This window comes from Galleria mellonella, unplaced genomic scaffold, assembly GCF_026898425.1.
Source record: "Galleria mellonella isolate WM207_F2 unplaced genomic scaffold, CSIRO_AGI_GalMel_v1 utg63, whole genome shotgun sequence".
Lineage (NCBI taxonomy): Eukaryota > Metazoa > Arthropoda > Insecta > Lepidoptera > Pyralidae > Galleria > Galleria mellonella.
Genome location: NW_026442130.1, coordinates 3,313,606 through 3,335,731, shown reverse-complemented (window position 1 = coordinate 3,335,731; position 22,126 = coordinate 3,313,606). Strand labels below are relative to the sequence as shown.

Here is a 22,126-nt window from a genome sequence, read left to right as displayed (position 1 = left end):
TTTAAAAAAATGATTATGGATGGATGGATGTTTGTTACTCTTTTACGTAAAAACTACTGAACAGATTTGAATGAACTTTACTACACGGATAGGTATCTATCTACATCTATCCTATTTTAGCACATAAGTTATTTTCTATACTGAATCACGCGGATGAAGCTATGAAATACAGCTAGTGTAAAATAGTTTGATCGTGACAAATAAAGATTAAAATACATAGGTATTTGAATTGAAAGTACTTGCAACATATTTTCTTCTGTATGATATTGCAAAAAAAAATTGTAGTATCTCGAATCGACTAAGTTACTAGGAAATAAGTATTTCTCTTAACACAGCTGACAATTCCAATAACGGCAGATTAAATTCTGTAGCATTTATAGTTTGAGATATCATACTATATATAAAAGTAATCAGCATTTTTTTGTTTTTTTTTTTTACCACTGAGATGGCTAATAAGCATACGGCCCACCTGATGTTAAGCGATTACCGTAGCCTAAACGCCTGCAATACCAGAAGCATTACGAGTACATTGCTGATCTTAAAAAAATCTTTTTACCTCTTTTTTTAAGAATCTCATGCTGCAGTTATTTGGAAAAACCTTGATTCTTGATCTCTTTTCGTGACCTGAGTGTTCTTGGAAGAAAATATGTCTAAAACCGCGCTGTACGTGGCCATGGGCGAGGCCTACGTTCAGCAATAGCTATATGATAAATAGATATGTAGTTACTCTTTATTGTTTCCTCCAAAAGATTACAATAGTAAACTTATTATAAATATAAATACTTACAAGAAATAATCACATTGAGAAAACAATGGGCGACCTTATCGTTAAAAGCGATCTCTTCTAGGCAACCGTTGAATGGAGAGGAGTAATTATAAACAATTTGGTGGGAGGCACGATGAAAAATTCTGTTAGTTCTAAATATGGAGATGGTGATACATATAATAATATAAATATTGTCCCTACTCATTATATATATATATATATATATATATATATATATATATATATATATATATATATATATATATATATACATATGGCGTGAATTTACTGGGTACGGAGGAATAACACCTGAGTCCTCAGGAATGGCAACGCATGGGGGGTATCATGAGCGAAACAGTATATTCTGTTATGTCCATGGTACTACTCATGTCTATAGGCGACGGTTACCACTTTCTATCAGGTGGGCCGTCAGCTTGTTTGCCATTCTAAGTAGCATAAAAAAAAACACATACATATATGATGATATTCATGATTGACGTTATCTCTGTTGAAATTTTATTATTTTCACCAAATTATATGAGCTGTATGCGCTCATCTACATACATGACTGGATAAAAGTAACAAAATTATCGTCTAGTCAAAAAGTTACCCATGCGTGCAGCCTTTTGGACTTCAAAGAACTCATTTAGCTAAGTCACCTTTAATCCTCGGCTAAAAGACATTTTTTGGACCGTAAATATGGCACGTTTTCGCTGAGTTAGCTCGTTCCAAATCATAAATCGGTCTAGCCGTCCATTATGAGAATATAAATATGAAAGTTTATAGCGTAACTTTTAATAAAAGTCAATATTCCGAATGTGAACGAAATATTTTACATAGAAATGATTACATCATTTTAATATCGATCGTAACTTATACTAGTTTTCTATGTGGGTTTAGGAAATACAAATTATTATTTGTAAATACAAAGCCTCGTTTGAAATTTTTCCGGTTTTGCAATCAGATAGCGTGAATAAACATTTTATAACTTTACTAATCTAGCTATCTGGTGGGAAAGGGATTGTTAGTAACAAGGTCTAATTTCCCCATTACTAGCAATACATCCTATCAGTTCAACCTCCACGCGGTTCCCCCTGGAAACTATCGCAGTTATGTCACGATGGGCTAACTGACCTGCTTTCACCGTCACTTATCACACCTCACTGGTGCCCCGCCAGCGTATACCTATAGCGTAGGCAGGGTTACTATTCCATTAGCATCCATTAAAAAAACTAGCTATATATATAGCTAGTTTTTATATTTATTTGCCCCATGTAGTTATTTCTCGGTTTAGTATAGTACGTATATTATACCAAACCAAATTTTATAGTAATCGGTTAAGCCGATAAGGCGCTATAAGGTAACATACAAACTCACTATCACGTTAATAATATTTATAAAGGTACAGACATCATCATCGTGGACAGTTAAATGCTGATATGATATCAGCATTTAACTGTCCACTGCTGGACATGAGACTCTCCCTTGGAGGGTGTTGCCAGTAGTTGTCACGCTTGGCAGGCAAATTGGCATCCGCAGTTAGATTTTAAGAAGGACGCTTTTGCCCATCCCTCGCACTCACTTAGTCACCTATTACGACACCCACGGGAAAGGAAGGGGTGGCCTATTCCATACCGGGACCACACAACAGCGGCAAGTCTAGTCACAATTGTATTATAGTAAGATTATTCGTAGAACAGAAACTATTGGAGGGAAATAGCCTTAACCTTTTCCCAAGTGGCCTACTACACGTTAATAATAGAGTACAGAAAATGATATTGATCTGTTTTTGTTCAAACCAAGGAAACACAGATAGAATGGGGGGAAAGGGATTGTTAGTAATGGAGACTGAGAATCCCATTGCTAACAATATACCCAACCAGGTCGACCTCCTCGCGGTTCCCCCTGGAAACTATCATGGTTAATTTCTGATGAGTTTATCATGATGGGCTAATTGGCCTGTTTTCGTTCTCATCTATCACCCTTCACTGGTACTCCGCCATCGTATTCCGTTAGCGCAGGCGGGATTAGTGTTACCATACCATTTACACCCATAAAAAAACACAGATAAAATGAAATACCAAAGGGTTTAGAAAAAAAACCATACGACAATAACTATAACATTATTTTATGTACACATATACCACTGAGGTGGCAAACAATACGGCCCACCTGAAGCAATTATCGTAGCCTATGAACGCCTGTAATGCCAGAGGCATTACGCGCGCATTTCCGACCCTGAAGAAACCTATTTGTTTCTTTTTTGAAAAACCCCTTTCGGTAGATAGATACTCTTTATTGTTTCCTCCAAAAGATTACAGTAGTAAACTTTTTAAAAATATAAATAATTGTCTTGTATTTTGAAAAAACATGGACATGAAGCTCATTCCATAACATGAGCATTCGTGGGAGGAGATATCTCTCAAAATCACGCTGTTTGCAACCATCTAGGCTCTAAGGTATGGGGGTGAACTTCCTGTCGATGGCGAGCTGTACGATAATAGAAATTGACCGTAAGCATCATATTGAACAATTCCCCTGAGCACAGTCTGTTGTACAAGCGGTACAACACGCAAAATGAGGCAAAATCTCTTCTAAGACTTAAGGGTTCGATACCGCTTATAAGCTTGGGATCATCGACAATTCTCATAGCTTATCGTCATTAAATCATTAATTTATTTTTGTGAAGATTTTACTGAAATCTGTACTAATATTAAAAAGTGGAAAATTTGTTTAAAAAAATACTCGACAAATTTAATATATTCTCTCACCTATAGGAAGCTACGTTATCAACGAATAAAGTAGTAAGTAAATGGAGTCTATGTCTATATTTATGGTTATATAACTCCATAAAAATGCTTCGAGAAAAACGGATGAAATTTTCATACAATTTGGCCTGATAAATAGTTATGAGTGATTCCTTTATAACTTCTATGATTATTTTGTCCTACAAATTCTGCATCTTTTTATTGCATAAATACTTGTTTTATTTATTAAATAACACGTCTATATACATTTTATGCGTAAGTATATAGAATACTGATTAAAAACCGAGTCAGTTAATTTGACAATTAGCTGACAAAAAATGAACTGTTTTTGAGGTTCTGTGGTTTATTTATATAATCTCTGAATCTGAAATTATTATATTATTCTTTTCAAAATTTTTCTACTTTATATAACCTATATAAGTTAGAATCACTAGTATCTTAATATTATAAATGTAAAAGTGTGTTTGTTTTTTACCTTATAGCGTTTTAACGACTTAACCAAAAACTATGAAATTTGGTGTACACATACAATATGGGATTGAGAAGATAATAGGCTACTTAGCTTAATTGGAATTTAGCTCGGTTTATTTATATATTCCGGTTAAGCGAATGAAGTCGCGTGTAAAATCTTGTAACATATAAATCAAATAGTACAGCTTAAAACTTATTAATATAAAATAGAGCAATTAATACACGTAGATATAATACGTAATATACCACGATTACCCGCAATAGACTGTAAAATCCTTGACTTAAATGGATAATGGATGAGATGATGACGTGGATTAAAGAGAATATTAAGAAATAATGGCTACTAATTATTCTTTGTCTATGTAAGCTATTAGACTGCAAGAAAGCCTCTCGCACAATGGAAGAGGATAATGAAAATGTACTAGAATATAATCCCAAATTTACATCAAAACAGCACTTAGTGAAAGAAAAGTGGAGCATAACATTCCCATAATACAAAATAAAACCTAAGTTCTTTGTAAATCTGGATCTGCTGTTTGCCTGCTTGGAAATTGAAGTTTGAATAATATTGCAAAGGCCTGAAAGCCTCTTTCAGTTTGCACTCATTTTTATCGTAACCTAAGGCAGTCATTTGGAAGACGCTGACAAAACAAATAAATGTGCCAGTGGATTTATAGAAGACACGCATCGGAGATTATTTGATTCAAATTTAAACCAAACGTTGACTCATTGAATTTTAATTGTGCTGGATTTTGTTCTTTTTTATCTTCATTATAAAATATCAATGAAATGTAGTGTAATGTGTATTTGTTTAATATATCTACCAATTATTTTACAATTTATATTTAATGAAAGTATTTAATATTTGATATTACATATAGATATGGTACCTTAATTTAATATTCACAATTATTTATTTATCACTGCCCTCTCTGTATATCCCTAACAACATCATCATCATCTAAGCCATCACCATCATCCACAGCTGAATATAGGCTTCCCCCCCTAGACTGTCATAAGGAACGGTTCTGAGACACCTCTCTTTCTATGATTATATTGTGTATACATATTGAGAGTCATTTTGCAAGCTGCTAAATAATGTAGTAATAGTGGGATAGGATCTCTCTCTCTCTCTCTCTCTTCGTCCACTTCATGACTGAAAGGTGTCTGTTGCCTCTCTTATGATGTTACTCCATTTCGCACGATCTTCAGCCTCTCGCAGGACAGCTGCAATTGACAGTCCCGTAACGACGGTTACTTGGTCCAACCAACGACTAGGTGATCGTCGACGTGGTCTTTTTCCCTCTATCTTGCCTACAACCATTAGCTTGTCCAGATTGTCGGACTGTCGACGAGCAATATAACTGAAGTATTCAAGAATCCTCCGATAGCAGACTGTCGAGAATCTATCTTTTATGCGGGATAGGATCGAATAGTGGAAAAAATAAGTGTACTATCATTATGATTACAATATAAATATAGTAGCTCATAGTAAGATATTAATTGTTTATTATGATTATGTATATAAAATAATACAATTAAATCTAGAACTATAACGAGATTACCGTAAATAAAATCACCTAATTTCAGCGGTGCTAAAATAAATGGTTTGCATGTTGTGACTACTTTCGACCTGATTTAGATCAGCATAGTTGAGTGAAATATTTCATTATTGCAAACTGTGTCGAAATATTAATTTATTCCAAACTCATTGGTTCTGAATGCTCTCACTACCAAAACCATACGACCTCGACCTACATAGTACCTATAGGAGCAAATTACTGCTTTGTTGAAACGTTTCATTGCCTGTCAAGGGGTAAGCCTACAGCTCTAATTACATCACCTTTGTATAAACGCGGTCGAATTCTTGTATACATTTCGAATTGTAAGGTTTCGTTTGATTAATGTTCGCGTTTGTACAACTTTTCAATAAAAGTATAACAGGTTATAATTTAATTGTTCCAAAGTTAGAACTAAGTAAATACTGTGCTATTGATTTATTATGGACCAACACAGCTTTAAACTTAAATGAGAGAGTAAGAAAGGTTAAAATGTTATAATAATATTTATAATGTGGATATTCGTATATATTACTTTTTTTTTTTTTTTTTTTTTTACAACACATGGGGCAAACGAGCATGCGGCTCACCTGATGGTAAGTGACTACCGCCGCCCATGATCACCCACAACACCAGCGGCATTGCAGGTGTGCTGCCGGCCTTTTAAAAAGGAATATACTCTTTTCTTGAAGGTTATGTTGTCGTATCGGTTCGGAAATACTGCTGCTGGAAGTTGATTCCAAAGAATGGTTGTGCGTGGAAGAAAGTGCCTTGAAAAACGCACGGTGGAAGACCGCCACTCGTCCAGATGATTGGGATGAAACTTTAGTTTGTGGCGGGTTGTACGGTGGTGAAAATCAGCAGCAGCAATATCAGCAGCAGATATTACTCCACATAAAGTACAGCAATATCTGCTATACATATGTACAATGAAGGATGAGAATTCCGAATTACGTTAATAACAATAGATTGATAATATTTGAATTCAGAATGCGGAATCCTGAGAAATTCATTGCTCCAAAAACAAATAGTATAATAGTCATAAAATTAATATGAGGTAAACAAAATTTAATGCGAGAGCAAATTTTACTCATTGAAAAAATAATTGTCATTCAGAATTCGCGATGTACCTAATCCCTTAACATACGTGCGTGTTCTAAATTTAAATGTTTTAAATCTAACATAATCTATTATGCATGTTGTTTATTGGTATTTTTGTTGCAAATGAAGTTGTGGGTATAATATGATACTTTACAAATCTGAACATCACTAAATATTAATATACTTAAAAAAATTCTCTCCGGTTAGAATCAGAGAGGCTATTTTTATTTTAACACTTGACCTGGATTGTCAAGAGACGAGGGTTCGAGCCGTTTCTCTAATGGGTATAGTGCAGAGTTACACGTAAAAGAAATCCAACGTACTATTAGCATTTACTAAAAAAATATTTCCTATTAAAAAAAGAAGTTTTTTTTTTAAGTACATTCCGAATCAATATGTGTTACGGTTTGTTCTTGTATTTAAATTAGAAAAAATCGAATCCTGAATTCGAATTGAATTAGAAATTAGAGATACATACAGAATGGCAACAATAAAATGTCACGTACGCGCGTTGGAACGTCGATCGGGCGATGCGAATTTTGCATCTTTGGATTGCGATATCCCATTCGATATAATGTATCGTACCAAGTTCCTTAAAGGGTAGACAGAGAAAATCATATATCAATGGATCTTATCCGTCGCCATAATTATAACTACCGATTATACTCCCACTGCTGGACACAGTTCTATTTGCGTAAAATATCCTCCACTATTGTATATATTATTGACATGCTGGGCAACGTGATACTAAAATTTATTTTGAATTGTTACCTCTTACAATAAATATTCTGCGAATTAAAATGAGTAATTTTCCTCCATTATTAATAATGATTATATATGTGTAAGTATATTTGGTATTTATATATATATTTATTTGTTCTATATGTAAATATGAATATGTATGTCTTAAAATCAATTATTACTAGTACCATATTCAAGAATTCTAACCTAAAATACTTACCGAAGACTGGGAGAGAATGCTTTTAGCATTAAATCCACCTTGCACACATACATAGTATATTAATGAATCATTAAATAAATAAATGTATGTAAGAACATACTAGTTATTTCTTACATTTATGTACTAATCACAAAAAAAAACGCTTATCAATTTCAACTCCGAATCGATGTGTGACTCGAGTTGTCCTTGTATTTAGATTAGAACAAATCGAATCCTGAAATCGAATCGTATTAGAAATTAGAGATACATACAAAAGGAGAACAGTGAAATGTCACGTACGCGCGCTGGGACGTCGATCGAGCGATGCGAATTTTGAATTCCTCGGGTTCCGCTCGGAAAATCTCTGGGGCTTGGCTACTTCATTCGATACCTTACGTACTAGATACCTTTTGATGTTGAACAAGTGGAATTTCGTGTCGACTCCGCCATTTTTTCTCTCAAGATTTGTGATTTAACGTGGATTGTTTTTTTTCTATTGTTTCAATGTTATTGAATTTAAAACGATTTGAGTGAGATTTATATGATTTTATGTAATAAGATAATCAACTTTTTTCTTTTAATTTCTATTTTTTTTTAACTTTTTATCTACTAGGAACTATTCTCGATAACGGATATCAAACTTATATATATACATATATGTTCAAAAATAAATATTCCGTGGCATTGCCCGGGTGATATATATATATATATATATATATATATATATATATATATATATATATATATATATATATATATATATATATATATATATAAGTATATAAACTACCCATGTACCAAACTACGTTAAAATCCGTTTAACAGTTTATACGTATTAGAAAAAAATATTTACTGATTATAAATGCATTGCAGGGAATTAGTAGTTATAGGGAAGACCTATGTCCAGCAGTGGACAGATTATGGCTGATATGATGATGATGATGATGATGTATAAAAATATACAAAAATCCAATAACTTTTAAAAACTTTCATCTTTATAATATTGGTAGAACTATATTAATGAAAAAAATATATATATACAAAAACAGCAAAAGTACACCCAAAATAATGACCGGCAGCTAAATATCCTCAGAATAAATAAGCAATTATTTGTGCTAGTTTGATATTACAATAGTAAAATTGTTGGTAAACTCCAAAGTCATTAAACTAAAATTATACGGGCACGTATCAATTTTATTATTGAAATAATAGTCAAACTTTATCTAAGTAATTATTATTATAATTATCATTAAATCAATTATTTTATGTATATTATAATTATTACGCTATATAGCCGAAATTATTTATTTAATTAAATAAAAAATACATTTTATTCATATGAATTAAAATAATTAAAATGTATTTTTTTTTAATGGATGACAATGAAATGGTAACATCGCCTGTGATATCGGTATACACTGGTGGGGCATCAGTGAGTGGTGATAGGTGATGATGAAAGCAGGTCAGCCCATCGTGACGAATTCCAGTAGAATTAACCACGATGGTTTCCAGGGTAACCGCATGGAGGTAGACTTGATAGGGTGTATTGCTAGCAATGGGTCAGTAAGACTTCGTTACTAGCAATTCTTTTCCCCCAATAAAATGTATTTAAGAGCATTACTTCATAACGGTTACGCCTATTTGGCTTATTTTTTTTTTGTTGTGTTTGTAATTGTCAGGATAAGGTTTTTATAAAGGAAAGTGCTAAAAAAATCGTATGAAAAATAAGTTAGACTTTGAGGTTCAACTGTGAAAACTGCATCTAATTCTATGCAGTATTTTTGCCAGATACAGGTACAAACATATATATGTCTAACTTAATTATCTAACTTTATAAAAAATAAGTTTAGGTATATATATATATACATATATATACATACACATATATATATCCTATTGCTCCTAACAAAATCATTTACATTTTATTATACATTTTATTGTACAAGTTTATTATATTAATAAGATAAAAAGTGTGGAGTGGTCACCGGGACCACACGTCCCGGCATAGAAAAAGCCACTCATTCCTTACCCGTAGGTGTCGTAATAGGCGACTAAGGGATGGCAAGGGATGGGCAGTGGCCAACTGCGGATGCCAATCCGCCTGCCAAGCGTGGCAGCTACTGGCAAATCCCTCCAAAGGGAAGGCTTATGTTCAGCAGTGGACAGTTAAAGGCTGATTGAACGGAAGGTAAAATAAAGGTTTCTCCAAGTGATGCGTGGGGTTCTTCACAAAAAGTAGTAGAGGTTCCTTCGGGGTCGGCAACGCACGCGTAATCCTCCTAGTATTGCAGGCTTTCATAGGCTACGGTAATCGCTTACCATCAGGCGAGCCGTATGCATGTTTGCCGACTCAGTGGTATATAAAAAAAAGATTAGACAAACGTACAAATGAAGTCGCGAACTCGACTAGTGCCGGATAAAACTAAATGTACCAAATGGCATAAAACTTTTATTGGGTGCAATGTCGAATTGGAAATTAGGGGTAGGCAAAAATCATGGCGGAACGTCACGTACCGTACTTGGGACGCGGGTTATGCCGGCAGGTTTTATTGGATTCAGAGCTGGTGCGTTATGACCGCGGTCGCGCGATATCTTTCAATTCCCACGCCTTTAATTTCATCAGGTCGTGTTTTGTGCATTTTTATTAGTGTTCCGTAGCCATGTGTCGAGTATTGTTTTAAAAAAATCACGGCGTTGGATAGATGTATTTTCAGAATGTTGTTCCGTTACGATCAATGGAATGTTTAGGTGTAATTTTACTTTCAGGAATTATTATTGTTATTACGCTGAGAAACGCATCCAATTTGATAAAGCAATTTATACGTGATGCCGAAATAAACATACAAATAGAAAGACAAATGAAATTTCTAAAAATGATTGTTTAGCATCGGTCTTATTAAGACACCTCATATTGATTTTTCAAAAACATCTCCCATGTACAGACATCGTCCAGCTACAATTTTATTCTATTATTCGGATCTAAATTGACAATTCTGTCTTGGCCAAAAAGTTAGTAGGTCAATTGCACTCCGAATTCATTTGGATCCGTATCCCGGCTTCAGGCAAACGTTTAGAGAGGCTTAAAAACTCTTAATAGTGTGATTACAATACAAATAGTTTCTAAATAATTATACCGAATTATTTTGAAAGTGTGTACAAGCAAAATTTTTTTTATACAACTAAGAATGGCAATCAAGCTATCGGCCCACCTGATGGAAAGTGGTAACCGTCGCCTATAGACATGAGCAGTACCATGGACATAACAGAGTATACTGTTTCGCCCATGATACCCCCCATGCGTTGCCATTCCTGAGGACTCAGGTGTTATTCCTCTGTACCCTGTAAATTCACGCCATATCCCACCCTTCAATCTAAAACACAGCCATACAAACACAACTGCTTTACGGTTGAAAGACGAATGGGACAGAAGTGCCCAAGCAAACGACTTTTGTACAAAGTCTCCCTCATAAAGGAGTTAAGCTTAAAGGAGTGCGATTGTTATTCGCACTTCACTACAAAAGAAGTGAAGTGCGCATAACAATTCACTACTCCTGTCACACTAATTTACGTCAACAATGTTCATATAATTTATTGTATTAATAGAATTCATAAATATATTATTTTACGTGTTTTCATTTGACAGCGTTGCATTTGATGTACCTTTATTATTTAAACTGTGACAAATGGTTACAATTTACAATTATGTTTCAGTCCATGTTAATTCTATTAATATTATAAATGCAAAAGTTTGTAACTACGTCATATCTTTTCATTCGACATGCTTCAAAGTTTGATAACGACCAGAGGGAGACTTTGTACAAAAGTCATTTGCTTGACCACCTCTGTCCCATTCGTGTTTCTGTCGTGAAGCAGTTGTGTTTGCATGACTGTGTTTCAGCTTGAAGGGTGAGATATGGCAATGAATTTACAGGGTACAGAGGAATAACACCTGAGTCTTCAGAAATGGCAACGCATTGGAGGTATCGTGGGCGAAACACGTGTAAAATATAAAAATAAACATACAAATCACATGGTCCTTGAGCTAGAGTACCTTATGTTATGAAGAACTAGATCACAAAAACCTAGACTCGAGCCATTCTAGTAAATTTCATTTTTTAATTGGTAATCCAATATATCTTTTATTTCGGCACAGAGGTCATCAACAATTAAATCGAACAAACAATTCCAATAAAAAATTTAATAAAAGCTTGATAAATAATTATTTCACATAATCTTTTACTTGGAATCTGTCTCTTTTAGCAATAGAGGTAAAACCGATTTTATGATTACACTAGTTTATAGTAGCGACTCCTGCTCTATTTCAAATGCGTAAAATTCAAATTTAATGACAATTGGTTGAGCGTACCTAATGCGTAAGAGGTAACAAAAAAGAAACAAATTTATCTTCTCTAATATTAGTAAGGATTGTACGTTTCTTACGGTGGCTTGAGCACTACTGGGAACTGACATCCTACGAAGCGCGAGTACAAAATCTCCCGTCTACAGAGTCGACAATTCGCACGTGATACCCCTGCTAAATGCCCTCCAAAAGATATAACAATTGTATAATAGTGCTTCAAGGTATTCTAAATTCTGTTGTGCGGCAGTGAATATGACAATTTGACGTTTCTCCCAACCTCATTTTGAAGCCTCACCCTCCTGCCACAAATGTAAATGCAACGGGTTCTAACCCCTGAGGCAAAAGTAACGTTTGAACTCTATATATCAGTCAGTAGCAGTAATTTTCTAAATATCAGTGCGTTTGTTACCAGAATACTGGTTTAGTTGTATAATTATTATTTGTTGTTTAATGAAAATTACTAGATATGACACTATACTGTAAAGAAAGGTTCTTGTTTGGCGACCCTATAGGCGATACAGGCAAATGCCCACTAGATGAAGTGACGACCTCAAATGCATTCCTTATGGCAGTCTATGAGTGAGATCTATGTTCATCTATCCACTTAGGATAGATGACGTCTGATATGATGATGATGATGATAAAACTATACAAGCCTAAATGTACTGTATAAGATAGATAGATAGATAGATAATTTATTTACATTAATTACAGCACACAAATTACAATACAAACATACACATAATACACAGTTAATAAGATAAAAGTATGAAAACAAAAAAAAAGTAACAAAAAAAGCAAAATATATAAAACAATAATTTCCTTTTTCTCATGCTTGTGCCATAGTAACACAAAACTAGTAAAAAATCCTGGGTACGCTGCATCGGTTGGTGCGTTTATTTATAATTTGTGTTATTATTTATGAAATTGTATCTTAATTTTTATTAATGTACAATGATTATTTATTGTTTTGCTTACCATACTTTTTTATATTAAATTTAAACTATATTATAGAAAAAAATATAATTTGATATATATTGGATTTAATAAAAACATAATTTACAGGAGAATAGTAATATTAATATATTTTTATTATCCAAAACAACTGAATCATTTACAATGAAAATAAAATACCGAAATAACAAGCGAAATTTTTCTGTAAATAAAATGAGAAAAAAATGCGAATTCACTGAAAACAAAACGCGTGAAATATTTTAATCCTTTTAGATTAAACTATTTTCATTATTCAAAAAAGATTAAGCCTGCTTTTCATACAAGATCGAACCTGGTTTTCAGTAAGCAGTCAATTATAAATTACATACGAATCAATAATTCGTAGACATTACGTATAATAATAGAACTGTGGATCGGAAATTACGGAGAACTACGAATACTACCTATTTAATTGAAATAGAATTTTAGAGTATCTTTAATTGAAGACTAGAGCTTTCTTAAATGTCGTTGTTACTAGTTACTAGTAGACACCAATGGTGACTGTTTATTTGATTAGAAGATAAATTATCAGTAGTATAACTATTATTACTACTCCTGTGAGGGTAGGTATCAAGAGTAGTTAGGTTGCCTTCGTGCCTTCGGAGGCCTCTGACCTTACTAGTCATAGATGATAACTTTATGTATTCCAAAGTGCAAAGAAAGTAACAGTTATAATAATAACTAGCTGTATACCGTGGCTACATCTGCGTGAATCAGTATATAAAGTATCTTATGTGTTACGTTAAGATGTAGCCTTTCTGACTACCAAAATTCATTCAAATCTGTTTAGTGGTTATTGCATGAAAGAGCAACTAATCATCTATCTATTATTACAAACATTAAAATTTTCGATTTTTACTTTTCTTTCAATTTTTACTAATGTTACAATTAAGAAATCGATACATGTTTCTGTATTTACTACTTAAGTATATTAATAAATTTGAAAAAAATTTAGTATTTAGATTAAACATAAGGTTGGATTATAGAATGAATGTACTATAGCCACATTTATTCTTTATCAAATTTCACGCAAAGGAGGCCTATAGTTTATAAGAGTTTAAGACCTTTAGAACTTAGAATAGAGACACTATAAATTAAGTAGGTACATACTCGTACGAACTGAACCGAAGAACTTGGTATTTTATAATTATAGCGTGGTACATTCATAGTGTTTCTACCTTATTCTTCGTAACAGATGTAGTCTGAAAAATGTAATCTCGACTTTAACTAACGAAGATCAAGAAAATGCGGTTAGAGTTATTAAAAACTTGTTGCGGGCCTTTTGTTTCTTAAAAGGAAATTTATATTCAGGTTGCGATTAGCGCTATGTCAGCTACAGCTTTTCTCTTTCATTATTTATGCACTTAAATAATTGACGATGAATTTAAAATAGATAATAAGGAAGATCCATTAAAAAGACCCGCCAAGCTACACAATACAATTTAACAAACATTCGTGCTACACAATTTAAGGAAATATGGTTGGGGAGAGAATGGAGGGAGTCTCCCGACTTATGGAGTCGAATATAAAGGAAATAATATGATAATTTTGTCTAACTTCGATTCTAGATACAGGGGGCAATTAAAGCTTAAATGAAGTAACGTACTAAGTGATACAAGATGAAGACAAAGTTAGTAAATCCTAAAAAATTATGTTTCACAAAAAAACTGACTTAAGATTTAGCAAAACCAGTTATTTTGATTTAAAAACTAAACTACTAAATTTATTTTGATAAAATTTCTATAGAACCAATCTGTAAGAATGTAATGTACTTTCTTGAATGTACTTTTTAGATAAAAAAAAATCAATTTTCCAAATCTGTTTGCAACTGCCGGAGCTATGAGGTAACAAACATTAAAAAAACATATAACCAAAATGAGAAATATTTTTTGAAGTCGGTTGTAAAGAAAATAATCCTAACGACTTTATTTGAAGAAGAATAGCATAAAAGAGAGGGAGGGACCATCCAATCAATATACAGTCAAAACTTCTACGTAAGCGCGAAGAAAAGTTTTTGCGAATACCAAAGAGCAGCCAAATCTACGGGAAGCAACTAGTTATTCATAAGCATCAGCGAACGTTTCATAGTTCATTGAATATGCACACTCAGCAAATTATGTTGTTAGTTTAGGATCGGCCGTATCTACACCGTAAGATGGATAATTAAATCGGATGATTAATATTCAATCACTTGCAACAATGAAATATAAATATGCAAAGACGTTATTGTGATGAACATGTTTTTTTTATCATTCATGTCCACTGCTGAACGTAGTCTCTCTTATAAGGAGGATTTTACCAGTAGTTGCTACGCTTGGCAGGTGGGTTGGTAATCGCAGTTAGACTTTGGGAACGTTTAATAATAATAATAATAATAATCTTTATTTGCTTAAACACGGTAAAGTTAAAGATGTTACATTAGTCAAAAAACATTCGTGCTTAGCTAACAAGGTGATAGCATGCAAAAATACATTTAAGGTTAACAATTAACACGTTTTAAAAGGGACGCTACTGATCTATCTTGTCTGTTAAGTTCTCTTAGTCACACCATATGACATCTAGGGGAAAGGAAGGGATGGCCCATTCTGTACCGGAACCACACGGCTATATCGTCATTAATTCCTGATGAATTAATGAATGAATAAGATATCTTCACTTCATTTCCTCTATTATCCTTCATTAATGCACCACCAGCGTAAATCAAGAAATCCAATTAGGGATTCAATAACATAAAATAATATACGAAATAGGTATTACCATCTTATTTTTATTAAAAAAAAAACCTGTGTATAATTTCATGCCTTTAGACTCGACAGTTTTGGATACGTGCTGATCAACTTTTAGACTTCCGAGTTGCATGATTTATGGTTTATAAGAGACGGAAATCAACGCGATCATTTAGGTAAACTATCATAATTTAACTGGGTTATTTCTACGCTCGACGTGCTCATCTGTTAGTCAAACCGTTGGTTTCTAATTTTGTATTTATAAACTAGTTAAAGTTTGTAGCTTTGCTCACGTGGATGTAGATATTATACATCATATTTCTTATAAATGTTACTTCTACCAGATGAGCCGTCAACTTGTTTGCCAAATACTTAAAAACTGAAGAAATTTCAACAGAATTTGCTATTTGGAATAAACTTTATCTTACATTCATACTTTTTTTTTTAACTAATGCCAACAATTCCCTGGAATATAATTAATGTATACGTAATATATGGAAAGGTAAATAGAAAACAAGTCCCATTTATAACTGAAATTAGTAATTCAAGTGAGATATTCTAATGAAATTTTAAAAACAATTTTATTTCATTCATATTATCTTTTTAAATTAAGTGTTGTGATATGGTGGAATGTAAGCTAGATATATAAAAATTCAAAGCCTAATTATCTCTTAAATTCAGGCCTCAATAAAAAAAAGTCCAACTAAGATTTTTGATTAAACTTTCTAAGACATCTTTAGCATCTTAATCGAGTACTCAAAAGAGATTAAGTTATGAAGAAATTTGTTTTGAAACCTAATTTATTAGATTAATACAGGTAATACTGGATTCCTTAAAAGTGAACAAACTAATTCTGAATTATACAGGCATAAACCTAGATTCATGCATAATTTGTGAAACTAGTTCCTAATGTGAATTAGTAAGAATGAAATTAGTTTCAATGCACTAGACAAGATATTAACAATGTTGTACTGAAATAATAGCCCCTATTATTATTAAAGTTTTTGCATTACTAATTTTTAGTTTACAAAATGAAAAATAGATAACATTTGGTATTTTTATTATAGAGGGAGACCTAGTACGAAAGTCGTTTGCTTGGGCACCTCTGTCCCATTCGTGTTTCTACTGTGAAACAGTTGTGTTTGCATGGCTGTGTTTCGATTTAAAGGGTGAAATATGGTAGTCAATTTACAGGGTACAGAGGAGTAACACCTGAGTCCTCAGGAACAGCAACGCATGGGGGTATCATGGGCGAAACAGTACACTCTGTTATGTCCATGGCACTGCTCATGTCTGTAGGCGATGATTACCAATTTCCATCAGGTGGACCATCAGCTTGTTTGACATTCTAAGTTGCATAAAAAAAATTACGTAGGGTAGGGCGGGGCTAAAAGGTCCGCGGGTAAAAAGGTCCACCATGCCTATCTCCGAAACTAAGTGCACGTTAGACAACGGAGTGACCGGTGCGTGAAGGGGACGAGGGACGGGTGCGCATGCCGCCCCGCGCAGTGCATTTTCTAGAGCCGGCAAGAGTGTACGCGCAAGTGGTGCGAAAATTACACGTAAGTAATGTTTTAGATTTTACTTAGTTTTAGTCTCATTGTTCGATTTTTAAACTTACGAAACATAATTTCTCTGTATAAATGTTTAGTGGTATTAAGTTTCACGTAGTGCCATTGTTTTTTTGTTTGCATCACCTTGTTTTTCTACATAACCTAAAACAACAGTCCACCTACCATTGGGGCACAAAGGACCGCGGTGGACCTTTAAGCCCCACGAATTATTTTGATTCTATGTATTAATTTCTATTTTATTTTCAGAATGCGGAATTATAAAAAAACCACTGAGCGTGGTACGAAGTCCGTTGAGCTGATGAAGCGAGCGGCTGATTTAGTCGCAAATGAAGATAAATCAATAAGGCAAGTTTGTCGTGACTATGAGATTAGCAGAACTTCATTGAAGAGATTCATGGCGCGGTTAAAGGAAAATCCGGAGTCGCCAAAATTTGGCTACGGCACTCCCAGATTAGTGTTTAACCAAGAACAAGAAACTTCTCTCTGCGAGTATTTACTGACACTTGCACAAATCTTTCACGGTATAGGCCCTAAAGATGTTCGTCGCTTGGCTTATGAATGCGCTGTAAAATATAATTTGAAGATTCCTGAGGTATGGCACACAAATAAGATGGCTGGAAAGGACTGGCTGACGGGATTCTTGTCAAGGAATGACCGTCTCTCTATCAGGAAGCCAGAGGCTACTAGTTTGAGCAGGGCCACCTCTTTCAATCGAACGAACGTTTGTGAATATTTTGATAAATTGGCACACGTGATGGATCGTCACAAATTCAGAGGTTCGTCTATATGGAATGCTGATGAGACTGGTGTCTCGACTGTAAATAAACCTTCAAAAATAATTGCAGCCAAAGGGAAAAGAAACGTCGGGTCTGTCACATCTGCTGAAAGAGGAACTAATGTAACATTGTTGGTAGCTGTTTCGGCAACTGGATCTTCGATACCTCCAATGTTCGTATTTCCAAGAAAGAAATACCAAGATCATTTCGTGCGAGATGGGCCAGCAGAATGTATTGGTGCAGGAAATGCAAGCGGCTGGATGACTGATACGGAATTCTTGCTTTTTATGAAACATTTCATCACTTATGTGAAGCCAACTAAAGAGTCGCCAGTTTTGCTTTTACTAGACAATCACAGTTCGCACTTGTCAGTGGAAGTGTTGGATCTAGCGAAAAATAATGGAGTAGTGATGCTGTCGTATCCTCCTCATTGTTCCCATAAGCTGCAGCCCTTAGACGTGTCTGTTTTCGGGCCGTTTAAAAGGTATTTATCGTCAGCACAAGATTCATGGATGCGTGGCCACCCAGGAAAAACAATGAGCATTTACGATATCCCAGGCATCGTCCGAACAGCTTTACCTTTGGCACTGACTCCCAACAACATCTCGAAAGGGTTTCAAAAAGCTGGGGTTTACCCGTTCAACCGGGAAGTGTTTGATGAGTCGGACTTCGCTCCAAGTTTTGTGACAGACCGACCAAATCCGAACAATCCAACAACGTCTTCTGTACCTAATGAGTCACAGCCGCCTATGTCTACAGAGCCCCAGTTGCCTATTTCTCCAGGTTCACCAAGTTTGTTAATTTCTTCGCAGCCCGAAGTTGTAGCAGTTGTTTCAGCAAGTATATCTCCTGTATCTCCTTCTCAGTTGTCTACAGTAGGGCCTCAGTTGCCTACCGTCTCAGTTTTGCTGTCCTCAAGTGACCTAATGTTGTCTTCTACAGCTGCTGTTGAAAAAGATTGTCTGCCATTAAGGTCCTGTACAGTTCCATCTTCAAACATTGAGCCTCAACCATCTACGTCAGCTTCATCCTTGTTTGCTCAGCCATCAATATTTTCTCCGGAATCCATCAGGCCTTTCCCTCAGGCAGGACCGCGTAATGTTACCAGCAGGAAACGACGAAAGGCAGCTATATTAACAGACACACCTGAAAAGGAAGCGTTGTCTTTGGAACAAGAAAATAAAAAGAAGAAGAAAATGGTCTCTCGTAAAAAAGCTGTCTCGAAGAAAAATAAACAAGTGAAAAAAAAGATTTTACAAGAAAAAGATACAAATAAAAATAAACAAGTGAAAAGAAAGATTATACAAGAAAAAGATACGAGTTCGAGTTCTGAAGAAGAAGAATGTCTTTGTCTGGAATGCTGCGAGTCATTTGCTGACAGTGTTGCAGGAGAAGGCTGGATTCAATGTAATACCTGTAAAGGTTGGGCCCACGATAAGTGTGCCAAACATCACTCATCATCTCTTGCATACGAATGTAAGAATTGTCAGTCTGATGAAGATTAGTTATTAGTTTTTTGTTGAAAATACTTATTTTTTTAAATTGTTTAAGTTGCTAAAGATGTTACCGATTTCTTTTATGAATATGTACGATTTTGAGATACTACAATTGTTTTAAGATGTTACCTTTATCAAGATCAAAAAGACCAAAGACCTAAAGATTTGTTATTAAGACTGATTATAACTGTGCCTTATAATTATATAACTTAGTTACCAGTGCAAAATAGGTCGCAACATATCTGTCGATTAAAATATAATAAATATAAAGATTATTTATTTTTATTTATTTCCTACATTTGACCACAAAATATGATTTAGTTGTCGTGGTTCTTTTTACCCCAAGACTGGTCCTTTTTACCCCACCTGCGGGGTAAAAAGGACCATTTGACATTACATTTTGTATCGCCCATATTGGGCGCATTGGTAAATTCTGGCCGTATTCACCTATGGCAACTTATAGATGAAGGATTAAACTTTCTATTATTATTAAAGTCTTTCCCAGGAACCTTAAACGTACGTAGTTATGACACAATATACGCAAAATGGACCTTTTAGCCCCGCCCTACCCTACAGCACTAATCTATTTTAGTTTCGTGAAACTAATAAACGCATATTGATATTAGTTGATTTAAAAATGTTAATAAAATTATTGTTACTGCAACAATTTCATGATATTAGGTGCATAATGTAAGAGATATGTAAATTAGTTTTAAGACGTGTAGATATATCAAGTTAGAAATGGCTAACTTTCAGCCCTTTTCGATTGATTTCTAAAAGAAAAATACTCTCAACTCGGTGGTATTTCTTTTATATTTGTTAAAGGAACAAATTAATTCTAGTAATGGCGGTTAGCTCGCTTGTTGCTACATTCTAATAGCTATACTTGTCGAAAGATGGGTATTTCTAGAGTCTATGACTATCCCATTCGCTGTGTGGTCCCGGCATAGAATGAGCCACCCTTTCCTTACCCGTGGGTATCGTAAAAGGCAACTAAGAGAACTTAATAGTCGAGGGATGGACAGTAGTGTTCCTCTTAAGATATCATCAAAGCTTAACTGCGGTTACCAATCCGTTTGCCAAACGTGGCAACTACTAGCAACACCCCCTAATAGGAAGAGGCCTATGTTTAACAGTGGAAAGTTAATTGCTGATATGGTATACTATGACTATTCCATTATCGGTTATAGTCGTGATCATATTTTTTTTACTTTTATGAATAATAAATAGGTGATAATTTGAATAAAAGTAGTGTAAAATAATTTTATATAACTTGCAGTTCGCATCACTAAAAATGTAAATTGAATCATAAATACAGTTGCGGCCATAAAAATCGGAAACGCAATAAAAATTATGATCATTTCAATTCAACTAATGCATTACTTCCCTAGTGTTGAAAGTGTAATATTATTCAAATTTATCGCTATGAAAAACAAAAAAGCTTTTAACAATATTTAAATATCTGCGATACCTTTCAATGTTTTCATTTCGAACGTAAAGACGTACATTTACATATCGTGAAAGGCCCTAAGTGCTTATTTCATACGAATGCAGTAAGGTGAAATGTATTCAAGCAATAAATTCAGATTATATGCTCCGCCGAACAATGCCCGATGTAATACGGTACACGCAATATTAGTCCTTAAAAAATTCAAGGCCGCAGCCCGTTCCGTCATCGTTCTATTATAAAACATTAATTAAAAAACACCAATCCTTCCGTAATTAAATATCGTATTTCAACACTCGCGTTTGAATAACGAGAAAAATGCTGGCCGCAATAAAAAAAAAAACGGCTTTGAAATATTCATCAACTTATCAAACCGTCGGAAAAAGAAAACATTTACCATTTTTTCACACCATCAAACAGGGCGACCTTGAAACACCAAGTTGCGGCGATCCGTCACATAGCACATCATGTGAGTACGTCACTGTAAACTGTCGTCTCGCACTCAGTAAATATCACAAATTAAATACACAATCACCGAGTAATTTTGGTAGGATTTGTACAGCGCGGCCGAGGCGTCGCGTAGCTTGCGCGCAGCGGTGTCTACGAAACTGCCGCTACGTCGTCACGAAAGTGTACGAAGTTGCGCGGAAACGGCCGAGCCGGCGCCTAGGGGAGCTAGGGCGAATTTCGCTCAGTCTTTCATATTTTATACCGAGCTGAAGCGGAATTACGGAGTTTGCTCGGGTGGGTTTTTATAGCGTAGCTGTACCGGCTCGGCTGGCGTTCTATTTAGGAGGTATTTTTTTTTCAGTTGCGAGCTCCGGGAAAATTTTTCATTGTTAGCATAGCATTGCAGCGAGACTAGCTTGTGTGATTTTAATGGGCTCAAGCGTGACGCGCCAAAGAAACCACGTGATTTTTACCAACTTCAAAAAGAAGGCGTTTCCTAATAATACCGTATTTTTATTTTCATCCATATCAAAAAAGTATACACAGATATAAGTACATACAAAAGTTTAAGTATTTATAATAATAAGTTTATTTCAAAATAAATGTTACAAACATTTTTAAATATAGGTGAAACCCTGCTACTTAAGTAGGTAAATCCTGTACTTTAGGATAAGCAGTGCTCTTCCCTATACGGTATAA

The 22,126-nt window shown here is 34.5% G+C and overlaps 2 protein-coding genes across 3 annotated transcripts in view; one reads left to right on the top strand and one right to left on the bottom strand.

Moving 5' to 3' along the window:
* Positions 1-21,597, bottom strand: part of LOC113520068 (hemicentin-2-like) — a 358,904-nt gene extending 337,307 nt beyond the window's left edge. For both annotated transcript variants that reach the window (XM_052899978.1, XM_052899977.1), the window contains exon 1: positions 21,375-21,597. Coding sequence is in view for 1 of the 2 variants with exons in the window: in XM_052899977.1 (XP_052755937.1) it covers positions 21,375-21,377 (3 nt within the window). In the remaining variant the exon portion in view is untranslated. The remainder of the gene's footprint in view (positions 1-21,374) is intronic.
* Positions 17,066-19,807, top strand: LOC128201832 (uncharacterized). Its single transcript, XM_052899974.1, has 2 exons — positions 17,066-17,246; positions 17,505-19,807. The coding sequence occupies exon 2, from the start codon at positions 17,506-17,508 to the stop codon at positions 19,537-19,539; it is 2,034 nt and encodes a 677-aa protein (XP_052755934.1). The 5' UTR covers positions 17,066-17,246; position 17,505; the 3' UTR covers positions 19,540-19,807.
* Positions 21,598-22,126: the final 529 nt, after the last annotated feature.